This window comes from Oculina patagonica, chromosome 1, assembly GCF_052425735.1.
Source record: "Oculina patagonica isolate OP01 chromosome 1, crgOcupat, whole genome shotgun sequence".
In the NCBI taxonomy this organism is placed as follows: domain Eukaryota; kingdom Metazoa; phylum Cnidaria; class Anthozoa; order Scleractinia; family Oculinidae; genus Oculina; species Oculina patagonica.
In genome coordinates, this window is record NC_135758.1 from 4541156 (window position 1) to 4559618 (window position 18463).

Below are 18463 nucleotides of genomic sequence, written 5' to 3' on the forward strand. Positions count from 1 at the left end.
GAATATTTCTTATTTGTCTAAATTTAACTAATCCTTTGAGAAAATCTATCGCCTCCCCGACATCCCCCAAAATCGCCCAAAATTAACAAAATACTGCAAAACATAAGCTTTTTTGGATTTCTTGAAACGCAGCTGAAATGGTTTTCAGTATTTTCCAGCCCTTATACTTTGGGTCAGTACTACTATTCTTCATTAGTTGCTATTACAGTAATGGTATGAAACAAATACCTAATCATTGGTCAACTAGTTGTGCCCATTTTCTTGACAATAGTAGTTACCTGATAAAGAGTATTGCGAAAAGGCTGCACTTTGCTTAGGGTTGAAAAATTTTATTTTCTAGTCGTCTAGCTCAGTCGTTTATTTTTACATGTATTGTACAATATATATTTATAAATTGAGAACATTATATCATTTAGTAATAATGCAATCTTGAAAACATTCCAGATATTATGTTCTACTAGGGTTCTACACACTAATACAGCTCATGCAGACTGTGAACTACGCAAATCTCCCACTGAGTGTTACTAAAGTGAATGTTTTTTTTAGTGATTGTTACTATACTGTACCCCCTTTTCTAAATATTATTATTAACCGCCCGATTTTAAGCTTCTCAAGCTTCTCAAGTTTCTTGTTCTGGGAAGATTGTTACCAACTGCAGTCGTGTCATTTTAGCTAGAATTAGATTTCTTGTAAACTAAGGGTAAATAAACAAGTTATTGTTGTTGTCGTTGTTGTTGTTGCAGCGAAATATTAAACATGTCTTGATTGTGTTCCTCGCAACGTTATGTTCGTTTTTAACTTTTATATTCGGGTCCTGATTCAGGTATTCAGTGAGATATCCAGAATGGTCAAATTTAAGGCAAGTGTCGCCTGCCTAGTCATTAGAGCCGGGAAGTGCCGGGTTCAAATCCCCCAGGGGGGTACTCAACAAACGAGGAGTCTCAAACCTTGCCGTTTTATTAACCATTTCACATACCTTCTATAGGAATCGTTCCCCTTTAATTTCACCTAAGTACATAATCCTTTAAAATACTTAGATGGATAAAGGCGGCAAAATACGAGATACAAAAACCCTCAACTTGTCGCGCACCATTGTTTCGTTGCCAGTTGAACAAGTTGTTACCCGTATTTCTACCGCGCGCTAAACTTGTCTCGCAACAAATTTCAGTGCTGCAAATTGCGGCAACATGTTGCACAAAGTAGAACCGAGTTCACCGAGTTCTACTTTTTGCAACAATTTTTTTTCAACTTGCGACACCGAAATTTGTCGCGAGACAAGTTTAGCGCGCGGTAGAAACACGGGCAACAACTTGTTCAACTGCCAACGCAACAATGTTGCGCGACAAGCTTAAGTTGAGGGTTTTTGTATCTCGTGTTTCGTCGCCTTAAGCCGTCAGCTGCGCAAGTGTGAGATATTTTGAAAGGGCATTTTTAAAGGAAGCCCCCACTCCTGCGTCAAGTTGTTGTTGAATTTAAATATTTAGAATAATGTCTAAATACCATATTTTACGAGACAAGGGAGGAAAAACATTCAATAATAACAAAAACAGAGAAAGATTTTCGCTTTTAAATTTCCCGCGCGCCTCCGTTTTGGGTTTCTGCCGTGTAATGGTTGGCGCTATTGTTTGGAAGCAGAGGATCTTTTGTGTGAAGCAATTTAGCGACCATTACACGTCATATAATCCAAAATGGCGGCGCGCGGGAAATTTAATAGCCATATTTTTTGTCATTATATTATAACGATTAAATATTATTTCTCCCTTATCCTGTAAAATTTTAATTTGGGCATTATTTCAAATAATTCAACGGAGGTTCCTTTTAATACCTTAATGACAGTTTTCCCTACCTCCAGCCTGATTAAAGCATCTTTTTCGGGTACAACCTTTCATAGCCCAAAATCGGAAGTACCCCTCTCCCCCGGGGATTAACCCCTACCTTACGCTACCTGGGGTTTTGTTTGGTTTCCCTGAATATCAGCCTGTTGTGTCTGTTGCCAGTTAGGATATTTTAATTTTACGCCTAACATTACACTCAAAAACTGAGGCAGGATTATGAAATGCGATATTCAAACTCACAAAAAGAAGTGTTCCTAGAAATCGCATTTAACTCGCTTGGTCATAATGATGGTGAGAGAATGAAGCAAACCTGTTGCTACATAAAATAATTAGGTAACTAGGTACAAGCCTTGAACTCAGTTTAATTCAGTTTCTAATTAAAGGGAGGTACTGTCACAGGGATTTTTCTGCTTTTCAGTAAAAACAGTACTAAAATTGACGAAGTACTCTCACTCGTACAGGAAATATTAATGCGCCTAAAACGTCAAGATGAAGGTATAAAGCAAATTGTGTTGAAGGAAGAGGGGAGCCGTTATTAGTGTTTTCCCAGGCCACAAGGGCAGAACTTGAAAAAGTCAGCCTGACATTTTCAAGTCAGATCTTAAGTTCCTGATGACATCATAATAATATCACTTGTCAGTTATAGCTTCAGTACACTTGCATATATGGTGATTTGAACAAAACTGGACCACTATTTGTAGGTTTCCACATGTCTTTAGGCTCTTGAATTTTTGAAGTGAAGCTCGTGACACGGTGCAAGAAAGAAACATCTCAAACATTCAATATCCCTGATATGGCATAATTTAAGATGTTTAAGCTTGTCGATCTACATTGAACCTGCTTTCTTTCGTCTTTTAAATCTAACATTTTCTGAATGTGTGTCCAGCAGTAGCAGTGAAAATATATATGATAAATGCAAATGCGGCCTTACACTACTGAAGACCTGAAAAAAAATTTTCAGGCTCTGAGCGGGAGTCGAACCCACGACCTTTGCGTTGCCAGTGCAATGCTCTACCACTGAGCTATCAAAGCCACATGAGAGCGGTCGTATATGGGTAATCCCTTTATGGTGGACATGATACTCGGCCCAAGTATATGTGAAATAAATGAATGTGTGTCCAGCAGTAGCAGTGAAAATATATATGATAAATGCAAATGCGGCCTTACACTACTGAGGACCTGAAAAAAATTTTCAGGCTCTGAGCGGGAGTCGAACCCACGACCTTTGCGTTGCCAGTGCAATGCTCTACCACTGAGCTATCAAAGCCACATGAGAGCGGTCGTATATGGGTAATCCCTTTATGGTGGACATGATACTCGGCCCAAGTATATGTGAAATAAGTGAATGTGTGTCCAGCAGTAGCAGTGAAAATATATATGATAAATGCAAATGCGGCCTTACACTACTGAGGACCTGAAAAAAATTTTCAGGCTCTGAGCGGGAGTCGAACCCACGACCTTTGCGTTGCCAGTGCAATGCTCTACCACTGAGCTATCAAAGCCACATGAGAGCGGTCGTATATGGGTAATCCCTTTATGGTGGACATGATACTCGGCCCAAGTATATGTGAAATAAATGAATGTGTGTCCAGCAGTAGCAGTGAAAATATATATGATAAATGCAAATGCGGCCTTACACTACTGAAGACCTGAAAAAAATTTTCAGGCTCTGAGCGGGAGTCGAACCCACGACACACATTCATTTATTTCACATATACTTGGGCCGAGTATCATGTCCACCATGAAGGGATTACCCATATACGACCGCTCTCATGTGGCTTTGATAGCTCAGTGGTAGAGCATTGCACTGGCAACGCAAAGGTCGTGGGTTCGACTCCCGCTCAGAGCCTGAAAATTTTTTTCAGGTCTTCAGTAGTGTAAGGCCGTATTTGCATTTATCATATATATTTTCACTGCTACTGCTGGACACACATTCATTTATTTCACATATACTTGGGCCGAGTATCATGTCCACCATAAAGGGATTACCCATATACGACCGCTCTCATGTGGCTTTGATAGCTCAGTGGTAGAGCATTGCACTGGCAACGCAAAGGTCGTGGGTTCGACTCCCGCTCAGAGCCTGAAAATTTTTTTCAGGTCTTCAGTAGTGTAAGGCCGTATTTGCATTTATCATATATATTTTCACTGCTACTGCTGGACACACATTCATTTATTTCACATATACTTGGGCCGAGTATCATGTCCACCATAAAGGGATTACCCATATACGACCGCTCTCATGTGGCTTTGATAGCTCAGTGGTAGAGCATTGCACTGGCAACGCAAAGGTCGTGGGTTCGACTCCCGCTCAGAGCCTGAAAATTTTTTTCAGGTCTTCAGTAGTGTAAGGCCGTATTTGCATTTATCATATATATTTTCACTGCTACTGCTGGACACACATTCATTTATTTCACATATACTTGGGCCGAGTATCATGTCCACCATAAAGGGATTACCCATATACGACCGCTCTCATGTGGCTTTGATAGCTCAGTGGTAGAGCATTGCACTGGCAACGCAAAGGTCGTGGGTTCGACTCCCGCTCAGAGCCTGAAAATTTTTTTCAGGTCTTCAGTAGTGTAAGGCCGTATTTGCATTTATCATATATATTTTCACTGCTACTGCTGGACACACATTCATTTATTTCACATATACTTGGGCCGAGTATCATGTCCACCATAAAGGGATTACCCATATACGACCGCTCTCATGTGGCTTTGATAGCTCAGTGGTAGAGCATTGCACTGGCAACGCAAAGGTCGTGGGTTCGACTCCCGCTCAGAGCCTGAAAATTTTTTTCAGGTCTTCAGTAGTGTAAGGCCGCATTTGCATTTATCATATATACTAACATTTTCTGATTACAAGAAAAATTATTTAACTTTGTTTTAGTAAACTATCGTCTTCAACAGTTACCGCCATGTGTGGGTTGAGTATGGTTAAATTCAAATGTTTGCCATTTTGTTGACACTGGTTTTGTGTTTATTTTGAATCGGGTAGGCCTGGTGTTGCTCGGGTAACCTTCGACAATTCTCGGTAGTTTTCGGCAGTTTTCGTCATTGATGTCATCGGCGTAAGCTCAAATCAATCTGCCCCCTTGCTGTTCAAAAGACTTGTTTGAACTTTAATTAATTTTGACAATTTGAATAAAAATTGCTTTGACTAAACATCTCAAGAACTTCAATCTTGTCTGTAGCCTTGAGGCAAAGAAAGCGAACTATAGATCTTATGAAAATTTAAACTAATTTTTATTACCAATATTTGGCGGCGAAAAATAGCCACAGGCCATGTTCAGAATTTGCGAAGCGTGTTCCTTCTGTCTTCTGAATTGTATTGTGTAATGCACGAGTGTGCAGGTAACAAGTGTGTTATTTCACACCTCTATAATTCTAATAACTATAGAATAAAAGCGAAGCGCTGTAACACAGTGTAATTAAGCACAAGTTTATTAGTATTTGAAATAACTTTGTAACATATATCTATGGCGTTTTCTGCAGCGAAGCTAGATTAAATTGAGTTTGATTCGAATTCTATCCTACGAGAAGCTCGAGCGATAAGTCGATGACATATCAGAAAGAGGGTTTTACAAAAGCACGTTCGGCGCGGCATATACAAGATGAAAATTTGTATTATGAAATTTCCAACAGGGTTGGATTGGAGGCGGCATGTTCAAAGACCTCTTTCCATCGCCGTTTAATAATCTAACAAAAACCGCCGCGCTGCATGCAATAGACGCATAGAAGAGGCAAATAAAATCGTCATTCACTTAAGCAAACAAAGCGCACACAATGAAAACGTCAGCCGACAGTATGGAAAGTTTTAAAAACAAACTTTCCCGCTGCGAAAAACTGTTAACCAAATAAGATGTTTACAGAACACTTTGATATGCTTGTGATATGGAAAACTTGTTCGCAATCTTTGGCAAATTAGTTTGAATAAGCTATGGACGGTTTCTCTTTAAAATGTTGATTTTTCCGCACGCCGACCAGCCACAGTAGGCATTTTTATTAGCTTTTCTAATAATCAATTTCAACATCCTTATTTTAATTAACGTTGGGTGGTGTAGATTTTTCGAATTAAAGAGCGCGCCCCATAAAGGCCCGATATTGACTTTTATTAAGTAAATATTTTCCCTGCGAATCTTGCCGACAAATAAAGTGTCAAACATTGTCAAAACAAAATCCGTTATCATTTCGGGAGAAAAAGTCTTAATATTGTCGGACAAGTTTTGTTCGTCTGAAAGCCTCGAAAAAGCCGTTTATCAAATAACAAAAAAGCCAAGTGAAAAAGAAACCATTTGATTGTCAGTTCATAGTTTAATTATATGTGGCAGCGCTTTCCGGCTCGTGCGAACACAAAAGCATCGCGGCGAAAAACCTCCGTTAAGCTTGAGGGAAGAAATGAATTTTCTAAACATGACGGGCTTTCACAAAGATTTGTCGGCCGTCTTATTGTCACACGCCGCCCACATATGATTATTAAGGCCTTTTTAATTAAACTGTGACCAGAATGCACACAATTTTCGCTGTTGATTTTTCAAGATTTGTTTTTCTTTTTTTCAGTTTCGGTTAGCTTTGTAGCTCGAGCGGCAATCCGCTTTAACCACGTAAAGGTTTCGATTTTTATGAAAGCAGGCATTCTTCTAACCAAATGTTTAATCTGCGGTCGTTTTTTAAAGATTATCCATTAGCAAAAAAAACTCGTGATGTCTGCTCTCTTTTTCCAAAGAGGAATCTTTGAATATTTTCAAACGACCCTCCTGTTAAAACAAATTAAATTGAAGACCGACGCATGAATAAGAATAGTGTATAATATATCTGGCTTTATTCTCAATTTCCACATTTACGGTTTCGTAAACTATATTAAATGGTTCTCTTTTATCTCTCGCCCTCTGTATTCCCTTCAGGGTCGGCGTGTTTAGCGAGCAAATCAAGCTACCGATATTAATATGTTTCACAAACGCAGTTCAGTTTTAGGGAGTTAAAAGGCTTACGTTTTATATTTCATGGCTTGTTTTTCATAATTCAAATACAAACAATCTTTTTGAAATTTAATGACCAGTATAACTTTTCTGTTGTCAAAAGACATATTATTTGTCATTGTTCTTAAGTCAGACCTCAGTGGCGAACAGAACAGTTCGGTTTCCTGTCACAAGCGTCGACTCATTCCGGCCAGCCGTAAAGTATGCATTAAACTAAAACGCCTGTTGTAAAAGAAAGTGTCTTCTCCAAGACAAAATTAACATTTAAGATCATATCCTTCCCAATTGACTCTCGTTTAATTGTTGCAAGCAAAATACGATTATTTAATCGAGGTTTTCATAAACAGACCCAAGACAAACCATTTAAGATCACTCCACTTACGAATGAACTTAAGTCTTTCCATTGTTGAGTGGAATTAGCCTGAAAATTACAAATTCTTTGCTCCAGAAGTGTAGATTATTAAAACCAACGAAGATTGAACTATCATAACTACATGCAGTGTTGAACGCATGCGCTACAAGGTTGTACAGCAAATGACGTGACCCGCCGCGATTTTAATTGCCACTTTGTTTAAGAGAGCGGTAAAACAAACTCCTTCAGTTTTAATGTTGGCAATAACGGTTTCGTTTACGACACTTTTCATGTCGCTTTATTGCAATAGCTGGAGGGGTTCTTTACTAATTCGGAACAGGAGGAGATTTTGCTGTTGTCATGCGCTGACCGCGGATCGCAGACCGCGTATCGCTGGCGCGTGAATTAATTACCGCCATATCGAACGGTGCGTGACGGCCGCGAAATAAACAGAAGCTGGTATGAAGAGGTTAAACTAGGGCCATAAAAATGTAAACATTCGAAACATTCACTTCTTCTAGTCCAAAAAGTGATCGCAACTGCGCATGCACAACTGCAGCTCCTCCTGTTCTAATTCGGTGTATTTCTGTCATAAGTTAAATGTATTCTTTTGCTTCTCCCCGGCACCGCAGTAAAGTTGGCGGCGTTTTGATATTGAAGCCGCGCTGCAGGACGGGTGGTCGAAAAGACGTGTTCCTCTTTTTTGTCTCATTGACCCGAAAATAATTAAAATACTTTGTCCGAGAATGAAGTAAATGCGCATTTTTAAAATGGTTTACTTTTTCCTATCATACTTTAAATGTATGCTGTTAACGTCTGTTATCAAGTTGAGTTTTCCGTTGTATGAAATTAGGGCTTTCTAATTGAGCCGCCCTGAAATTTGTCGGACGCAAATGACTTGAAGGCCGACTACGAAAGAAAAAACTGCTTTCGCAGAACGGATCGTCGGTGTGTTAAAATTGGAACCAAATCATCAATCTGCAGGTTCAATCTATCCGATTTTCTACAAAGCGATCAAAACCACATTGTATTTATGCACTCTCCTGAGACTGTAAGCACTTTCTTCCATCTTGGAACACTGTTTATACAGCTTTCGTACCAACGAAAGGTCTTTTTCTCAGTCATTAAAATGAACATCTCGCGCAGGAAGTTTGAATGCAAATAAACATTACATTGTATATGACTTGTGAATTTTTCTAAAAATGGTACGGTGTCACGTAACAAGGATAGGATCATTGTAATAAATAGTACCCATTTAGGTAGTCCATAGACATTAGGCCGGTGCTTTGACCACATCCAATTATAATCATTGAAGGCGACAATATGTACTCACTAATCTTTGCTTACTGATAGTAAATAAAATTATATAAAGGTGGGGCAGCTATAGTGAAAACTATTACTAGTTTAGGTCTGAACATTTGTAGATGTTACCAAAATAATATAATGGACGCGCGCCAAATAATTTGTTGGATGCGAATATTCTTTATATTTTGAGCAAAAAATATTCTCTTCTGGCATTTCTTATATAAAAGAGGTCATCATGAACAAAATTGGAGGATCTAGCGTGGATTCGAGAAAACGAAGCGGAAATGTGATTTCAAGCGTTTTGAGAAGCAATTGCAAACTTTGATGTCAGATGTAACAAGTTGAAAAATAAATTCTCAATCATCCATTGTGTTTTGGAAAATGAAAAACTGACACTTCCTTGTAGGATCTAGCTAGGAAATTTCATTTTCTAATTCCCAGAGGAACGAATTACGGATTTCTGATTTTTGTTACTTTCCAAAGCGAACAGTATAAAATGAACTTAACAGCGTAGTTCATTCTAAGCAAGGTATACGAGCTAGTCAGCTTAGCTTAAGACTTCCGTTTCAAACGGCGTCGCCGTGGTAAGTGTAACCTTGATTGTTTTATATGCATTATTTTTATCATTTAATTGAAACATAACTATTATAAAACAAGAAGTTGCACACAGCTTTCACTCGGGCGATGAGTGTTTCGTGTGCTTTTGCCAGGTAACTTAATTAATTTTTGAAGGGAACAAGGGAAGTTTTGGCAATAACTACCAAGTTTCGGTGTGATCTTTGCGAGTATTAAAATATTGATCTATATCCTGGCGCTTATGTTACATATTATTGCGTTATCTCGTCTTAAAACATTCCTGACTGGTGCCGAACATCAGATTTCATGCCTCTTATGCTTATTTGTCCATAGCGTTTTATGAGTGATTACCATGCACGCTTCAAGGAAGTGAATTGAAATCAAAGCATTTCGGTTTTAAAGGGACCGTGTCACGGATTTTAGCCAAACTAAGGCATAGGAAATGACCATCAAATTTGTTTAAATGCATAAAATAACCTCTTAAAACAGTGAAGGAATATTTAAATAACACACCAAATGCAAAAGAAGGTACGGATGGCCAAAAGTGTCAAAGATTGAAACGGATTGCGAAGTGGGCTTTTGAAATATGGTCCGGCGGAACAGTTTTCAAAATTAATCTTGTCTGCTTGTAACTTTCATTTATGACGCCCGGGAGACACATTTAGCTGCAAGGAAGCTATGGTTTTGTCATTTAGTATCAAAGAATTAATTTCTTTGCAAACAGTTAGTTTCATAGCGAATATTTGGCAAAATTTAGCAGATTTAATAACATAAGATTAACTTAGCCGTGACATAGTCCCTTTAAGTTCCTCGTATGCCGTCCCGCCTCGTTTTAAATTTCTCCTAACCCGCATCCCGCAACAATTTTAAACTCATCCCGCATTCAACATCTGCTGCATCATGAGGTCACGTGATAATCTGTTTTCTCGGAATCTCGGGAAACCCCCGAGTGTTTCGTAGTTTCACTTTCCAAAGCGAACTTCGCCGCGGTAAGTACAACTAACCTTGTATTGTACGGCCTCTGTCTAAACTTGTTAAGAACATATATACTTTTGCTTTCTTTGATAGCCACAACATTTAGAAAATAACCGTCAAAACGATGATTAATCGAAATCCCGATCTGATTTTTATTTAGATACAAAGCTGTTTATTTTTGCGATCTCGTGTCTGTAATTATTAGAAGGCGGAAGAATGAAATCGATCAAATCGTGCAAAATACATTATGAAGTCAACACAAAATAGTCGATTTACGGTCTTCCGTGTATTGAAATAAGAATGAAGAGTTACAACAGTTCGAGCAAGATCAGTTCTTTCTTGATGGCCTTTTTTATCGTCAAGTCGGTCTTTCTGAAAGGTGAAGTCGCTTCACAAGTCAACAACAAAATGAAAATGAATTTGAAACTTTCTGACTATCCCTTCTGCATTTAACAATGAATGGACGTGGCAAAGGATGTAATCTTTAGAAGAAATGTTTCTCTTTGTGTTTTTACAGAAAACTTGGTCGTTTTTAATTTGTATTTGTCTTTGTCTGACGCTCGTCTTGCAGGGAAAGTTCCTTTAGTGCTTTCTCAGTCAGTTTTCACTTTTGGTTCCATTTTTGGCAGAAGATCGAGAAACTAAACTAAACACGGTAAGTTTATGTCTAACTTTAAACCACCCAACTACGACCTTTCTCAGCTAATAATGTAAACCGGCGAAACTGAGCGTCACCTGGTTTTATATGAGCAAATTGCAATAAGCATGACAATTAACAGTCACTTCTCAAACGAATTACAATGCACGCTTAAAGAAAGTGAAATCAGAGCAATTTTGTTTTAAGTTCCTTGTGTGCCGTCCCGTCTCGTTTTAAATTTCTCCTAACCCGCATCCCGCATTCAACACCTGCTGCATCATGAGGTCACATGATAATCTGTTTTCCTCGAAATGTCGAGCATCCCAAGTGTTTCTAAGTTTCGCTTTCAAAAACGAACTTCGTCGTGGTAAGTTCATTCAACTAACCTAGCATTATATTGCCACTGTCTAAACTTTTGCTTTCTTTAATAGCCACGACGTTCATAAAATCTTCGTCAAAAGCGACGAATAATCGAAATCCCGATCTAATTTTCACGAAGCTGTTTCTTTCTGCGATCTCATGTCTGTTACTATGGAAAGGCGGAAGAAGGAAATCTGGGAATAGCGGGATCGGCTATCTTTATTTGCGAAGTGCACTTTCCTGTTAAAAAGCGTCCGTTTAATGATGAGCATCTCAACACTTTTGTCCCTGATTGTGGTTGACATAAAGGTGTCGAACTCCCACTCCCACCAAATCTAAAGTTCAGACGAGAAGTGACGAGCCAGGCTCAGGTTGTAAGAAAGACACACTTTGCACTATCATCCGTGACGGTGTTTCTTCCCTCGCTAGAAACCAACAAAACGTTTTGGAGTGTTTCTGATTAGTACCTCTTTGCTTATTACACAAATTACATGCTGCAAAATACTTGCTGCAAAAAGTGACAGGATTATGGAAAATTGTTATAGAGAAGAATAAAAAAGCTACTGACTGAGTCTCAATACAAAGCGGTGATGGGTTTTTAAAGATTTACAAGTCAACCCTAATTATACCGACAACATTTGATTTCGCTCGACTAAGTTCAGAAATCGAACTCACCGGAAGTTATTTGTTCAATTACCGAGCAAAATCGATTTCGTTTTGTTGAGCTTGATTTAAATTTTGTTTGGTTTTGTTTTACATGATACCCGGGTCCAGGTTAGCGGTGTCGACGGTGTAGATCAAACAAGAAGCAAATAACCTCGTGCGCGTGTATCGCGTTACTCTGCCGGCGGGCGGAGAACTAAAGGGTTATGAAAAGTAAAATAAAAACAATTCTTTTTTTAATAAGGCTGCGTTAACATTTCGTGCACTCCGATACATCCCGCCATCAATTTAAAAAGTACTGATCCGCATCCCGCCTCCCGAAGTGTGCATATTCAGCTTTCGCCATGGTATTTTCATCCCGCATCCCGCCAACCTAAACCCTTTAGAAACCCCTCAACACTTGCTACATCATGACGTAACATGAAAACCTGTTTTTTCGGAATGTTGAGAACCCCCGAGTGTTTCTACTGTAAGTTTCACTTTCGAGAGCGAACTTTGCGCGGTAAGTACAACTAACCTTGTATTTTAGACTCCATCTTAACCGATTTTAGTCCAGTTCCTGAACTCTCTCTTCCGCGCGCCTTTTGGGGCTGAACCCAGCGCGAGAAGAGAGAGTCCAGGATAACTTGCATGCGCATGCGCCAGTTTTTCCCCCAAAATTAGGGGGAAAACCTTATTTGGCAGCCCTTTTGAAAACGCGCGCGCACAGATGACGAGTTCAACTACGCGACCGTGTACTAAAGCAGCTAGATAATAATAAATAATAAATAATAAAAACTTTTATTTATACACGATAAATGTTTTGCAGCATAGCTGATGTGGTCGTGTTTACAAATTACTATTGAAGCTAACTAAACTCTTAAATAACAAATAGAGACTACAAACTAAGCATTCCAAACAAACAAAAAATACGCAGCCTCTAAATTCCTAATACTTTCATAGCACCCTTGAAACTTGCCAACGATTCTTTAAGGCGGGCCTTTGATCACCGGAATAACTTCAAAAAGCCTAACTTTGCAGTCAGTGTCTGCTAAAAGCTAACGGCCAAAACAAAAATCGATATCCGTCAACTATTCCCAGTATTTTGTAGCTGTTTATTTAATTGGTTTTGGATTCAATTGAGCACAGTTTTTTTTCTTGCATTTATTCGCGCGCTCGGTCGCGTAGTTGAATTTGTCATTTGAGCGAGCCAGTTTTAACCTAGCGCGCGCGTCCCAAGCAAGTAACACCACACTCCTCGCTTCTAATTGGTTCGTTCTGAGCATGCGCATGCAAGTTATCCTGGACTCTCTCTTCGCGCGCCTGGGTTCAACCCCTATAAAGGGCGCGTGGAAGAGAGAGTTCAGGGACAGGACTAAATCGATTTAGAATATATTTACTTCGATATATATATCTTTAATAGCCAGGAAAAATCATAATCTCGTTCCCAGATCTCGCGCGAAGCCCGCGAGATCTGGGAACGACAAAGCGATAATGAATCGAAACGTCGATCCGATTTTCATTTAGATACAAAGCTGTTTGTTTTTGTGATCTAATGTCTGTTACTGTGTAAAGGCGAAAGAATGAAATCGATCAAATCGTGCAAAGTATATTATGAAGTGAACAAAATTTATAAAAAATTCACGGCCTTTTCGTGTGTTGAAATAAGAATGAAGAATTACAACAGAGCGAACAAGATCAGTTCTTTCTTGATGGCCTTACCGTATTTATTCGATTAAGCGCCCAACCTCGAATAAGCGCCCACCTCGAATAAGCGCCCACCCTGTAGGTAGGAAAAGTTAATAAGCGCCCAGCCTCAAATAAGCGCCCACCCCCACCCCCTAAAAAATTGACATGCACGAGAGCAGTAAAATAAGAGATGTGAAATTGACTAAGTACTACCAAGAGACTAGCCCGGAGACCAAGCTTTCTCAATAGTTTACAGAAACTTTCAAGGATCAGTAAAAATTTGGCTTTTGGACATCTTCACGTTCTGTTATTATTTACTTTTTTCTTGCAAAATAAGCGTACTACTTGCTAAAAATGGTGAAAATTTAATAAGCGCCCAGCCTCGAATTAGCGCCCACCTCGAATAAGCGCCCACTCTCAAGGTCCAAAAATGTAATAAGCGCCCAGGGCGCTTAAACGAATAAATACGGTATTTGTCTTGCAGGGAAGGTCCTCTGCAGTGTTTTCAGTCACTAATCACTTTCTGTTCCAAGAAAGTTCAAGAAACTAAACTAAACTCGGTAAGTTTGTGTCTCACTTCAAACCGTCGCTACAACAACTTTCTTCAGCTAATAATGTAAACCGACGAAACAGCGTCCCTGGTTTTATACGAGCGAAAATTAAAATTACAAATTACAATAAGCGTGCCAATGAATGTTCTAGAATTCTTAGCGACAGCTTAACGAAAGCCTCATTAAGATTTCTTTGTTTTGTTAGCGGAAAAGATATGTGTTTTTCATTAACAGTCACTTCTCGAGCGGCTTACTATGCACGCTTCAAGAAAGTGAAATCAGAGCAATTTTGTTTTGAGTTCCTTGTGTGCCTTCCCGTCTCGTTTTAAATTTCTCCTAACCCGCATCCCGCATCAATTTTAAACTCATCCCGCATTCAACATCTGCTGCATCATGAGGTCACGTGATAATCTAATGGCTATTAATATATGGAAGGGCGGAAGAATGAAATCGACCAAATTTTACAAAATACATTATGAAGTCATGAACACAAATAGTCGATTTACGATCTTCCGTGTATTGAAATAAGAATAAATTGCAAAAGAGCGAAAAAGATCTGTTCTTTCTTGATGGCCGTGTTTGTCGTCAAGCTTGTCGGTCTTTCTGAAAGGTGAATTCACTAGCTGAACAAGTCAACATCAAAATCAAAATGATTTGGAAAGTTTCGGACTACCCCGTCTGCATTTAACAAAGAATGAAGATGGCAAAGGATGAAAACTTAACAAAAAATGTTTCTCTTTGTGTTTTAACAGGGCTTGAAATTTGGTTGTTTTTTTAATTTATATTTGTTTTTGTTTGGCGCTTGTCTTACAGGGAAAGTCCCTCTGCAGTGTTTTTAGTCACTTATCACTTTCTGTATAATAAAATTGAACGCTAAGAAATTTGAACGACGTTTCGACCGTTCGACGGTCATTTTCAAGTTAGGTGTTTGAATAAAATTACATGTGTAAATATAGTAAAAGCGCTAAAATATGTACATACAAACAATAGACAATAAGAATAAAAAGGCTAAAAAAGGCTAAAAATGGCTAAAAAATAACTTTGTGCGAATGACATGCATAGTTGTACAAGATATAATTAAAAACGTAAAGCAAGCGAATAAGACAACGAGAATAAGAACATTAAAATACCTAAAAATATCTAAACAAATAATTTCGCGCGGATCGAGTCACTCTGTTTGTTAAGTTTTGGTTTCAGAAGTCTAATAAAAAGCATTTCAAAAATCAAACAGTCAAGCTTGCTTTGGCACTTCCTTAAAATCTTAAAGTTCTTTTCGATGTTGTGTGGCTCCTTTCCATGTTGTTCTTTCACGTGATGTCCGATAGACGATCCTTTGTGTTCTTCGATGCGCTGGTGCAAGTGTCGACAAGAATAGCCGACGTAATCTGCATCACACAGATCACACTTATAATAATAAACAGCGCTTTGTTGGTTTACGATGGGCGGTTTCTGTTCCTTCACTTTAATTGTGTCTTTGATCTTACGGCTGGTGTAAACTGGACGGATCTCGGTGTTTATCTTTCGGCTGAGATCGCTGAGTTGCCTGCGTACTGAGTTTGCTGCTTTTTGATCCTTGTACGGCAAAACGACTCTAATAGGAACTTCTCGCTGACAAGGGACCTGCTGTTGTTGAGGACACGCATTTCCCGTTACAACTTTCGCCTCGACGAATTGTCGGATGGTGGTTTCTACGAGGGATTCTGGATATTGTAAACGAGCAAAGGTCTCCTTTAGACGTTCGCATTCTTGATGGAAAAGTTGCCAGTTCGAGGAAAGCTTGAATGCGCGATTCAGCATTGTTTTAAGTAGTGAGTGCTTGTACTTTACATCAACATGGCTTTGGTAGTGTAATAAATGCCCGGTATCTGTCGGTTTCTTGTAGACCTTCGTGTCCAGCTGGGATCCATTTTTGATAATCTCCATTCCTAGAAACGGTAGTTTGTTGTTGTCTTCCAGTTCCATTGTGAAACTGACAGAGGGATGGATTTCGTTTAGTGTTGATAAGAATTCAGAGGCAGCTGTAGCATCAGGCATTTTGCTGAGAGTATCGTCGACGTAACGCTTGTAAAATGCAGGCATCTTGTTTTGGATTTCTAATTGCTCTTCGATACCGCACATGAAAGTATTGGCCACAAGAGGTCCGAGCGGAGACCCCATGGCAACACCGTCCACCTGTTCATACAAATTTCCCTGAAATTGAAACAGCTGATTCTTGGTTGCAATTCCAAGCAACTCAATTAGGTCAGGTTTAGTGATGTTGAGGTTGTACTCCTTGTTAAACCAATCATCCTGGAATGCTTTCTCTGCCAGGAGTTCCATAGTTTCATTAACAAGTACATTCGTAAACAGTGAGGACACGTCGTAGGACACTAGAATGTCCTGGTCATTAATTTCCATGCCTTGAATTTCTTCAGCAAAAGTGAAGATGTCTGTGACAGTAGAGGCGTTTAGGGAAAGTGGTTTTAACTTCTCGTCCAACCATTTTGCAAGTTTATAGTTGTAAGTTCCTGTCGCTGATAATATTGGGCGCACGGCAAGCTGTTTCTTGTGCGTCTTTGGTAGTCCGTACAGGTGAGCAAGTCTGGAACCTTTCTGAATGACTGAATCGGCGATCTGTTTTGGAAAGATCCTTTGGACGATAGAGGTTAACTCCTTCTCTTTTTGAAGAAGTGGGTGGTAATGTTTTGGGGGTCTTCCCCTTGTTTTCGGTCTTTCTAGCTGGACAGGTATGAATTTCGATTCATCGTTGATGGATGCCTCTTTCAGCAGGTGGACGTAATCTGTTTTGTCCATCACTACAATTCCTGAGCCTTTATCCGGACGGGTAATAATGATGTCATCTTTCTTCTTTAACTGACTGATCGCTCTCAGCATAGCTTTTGGTGGTGTTTGATCTTTCCGCTTTATGTAGTTTAGGGCAATGGAACGCAAAGTTGCAGCGGCAAGTTCCTTGTTTTCCTCACTCAGTTTTGGCTCCAATTTCCAGTAAGCCTTTTCGAAGTTTGCCTGTACTACCATCGGCGATACTCGTTGTGGAAGAGCAAAGTCAAGTCTGCGACACAAAACTAGCTTTTGATAGAAAGAAAGCCTGTACGAGGATAGGTTAGTGATATGTTCATCGACATCAGTGTTGTTGTAAAGAAGCCTTGAGATCTTCTTTGTGTGACCATTCATCAATTCAGCGTATTGCTCGTTGCGAAGAATGACGATGGTTCTTAGAATGCAGGCAAAGCGAAGTGGCGAGCATTTTTCACGGATTTCATCATAGATCTCGTTGATTTCTTCTCTTAGCTCGGTCATCCGTTTTGCTTTCTGGCGTAATTCTTCTGCAATTACATTCTCCTCGAAGGCCTTCGCTGATCCTTTCCATTTTGCAGCTTTTGTCCTGTCGACTTTTGCAAAGGTTGGTGTCAAATCAAGGTTTTGACAGAGTTTCAAGAATTCGATAGCAGTTTCACAACTGACTTGCTTTATGCTGCACTGTTCCAGTCGTCGGAACAAGTGAAGCTGGTTTTGGCGTTTTAAAATTCGAATCAACAAGTTTTTGGAAGTTGACTGTATAATAAAATTGAACGCTAAGAAATTTGAACGACGTTTCGACCGTTCGACGGTCATTTTCAAGTTAGGTGTTTGAATAAAATTACATGTGTAAATATAGTAAAAGCGCTAAAATATGTACATACAAACAATAGACAATAAGAATAAAAAGGCTAAAAACGGCTAAAAATGGCTAAAAAATAACTTTGTGCGAATGACATGCATAGTTGTACAAGATATAATTAAAAACGTAAAGCAAGCGAATAAGACAACGAGAATAAGAACATTAAAATACCTAAAAATATCTAAAGAAATAATTTCGCGCGGAAACAAATAAGATAATTTCCGCGCGAAATTATTTGTTTAGATATTTTTAGGTATTTTAATGTTCTTATTCTCGTTGTCTTATTCGCTTGCTTTACGTTTTTAATTATATCTTGTACAACTATGCATGTCATTCGCACAAAGTTATTTTTTAGCCATTTTTAGCCTTTTTTAGCCTTTTTATTCTTATTGTCTATTGTTTGTATGTACATATTTTAGCGCTTTTACTATATTTACACATGTAGTTTTATTCAAACACCTAACTTGAAAATGACCGTCGAACGGTCGAAACGTCGTTCAAATTTCTTAGCGTTCAATTTTATTATACAGTCAACTTCCAAAAACTTGTTATCACTTTCTGTTTTAAGAAAGTTCAAGAAACTAAACTAAACTCGGTAAGTTTGTGTCTCACTTCAAACCGTTGCTACGTAAACTTTCTTCAGCTCTGATAATGTAAACCGACGAAACAGCGTCCCTGGTTTTATACGAGCGAAAATTAAAATTACAAATTACAATAAGCGTGCCAATGAATGTTCTAGAATTCTTAGCGACAGCTTAACGAAAGCCTCATTAGGATTTCTTTGTTTCGTTGGCGGAAAAGATATGTGATTCATTAACAGTCACTTCTCGAGCGGATTTCTATGCATGCTTCAAAATTTAAGTGAAATCAGAGCAATTTTGTTTTGAGTTCCTTGTGTG

General features: G+C 38.9%; 2 protein-coding genes and 3 non-coding genes across 5 annotated transcripts in view; 1 reads left to right on the top strand and 4 right to left on the bottom strand.

The window, feature by feature from the left end:
• LOC144648597 (uncharacterized) overlaps positions 1-18463 on the top strand; it is a 701885-nt gene that overhangs the window by 32968 nt on the left and 650454 nt on the right.
• Trnaa-ggc (transfer RNA alanine (anticodon GGC)) lies at positions 2796-2867 on the bottom strand. Its single transcript has one exon. It is a non-coding gene; the product is annotated as a tRNA-Ala (tRNA).
• On the bottom strand, positions 3031-3102 carry Trnaa-ggc (transfer RNA alanine (anticodon GGC)). The gene has a single exon. It is a non-coding gene; the product is annotated as a tRNA-Ala (tRNA).
• Positions 3266-3337, bottom strand: Trnaa-ggc (transfer RNA alanine (anticodon GGC)). The gene has a single exon. It is a non-coding gene; the product is annotated as a tRNA-Ala (tRNA).
• On the bottom strand, positions 15003-17203 carry LOC144636257 (uncharacterized). The gene has a single exon (XM_078495421.1). The coding sequence runs from the start codon at positions 17201-17203 to the stop codon at positions 15044-15046; it is 2160 nt and encodes a 719-aa protein (XP_078351547.1). The 3' UTR covers positions 15003-15043.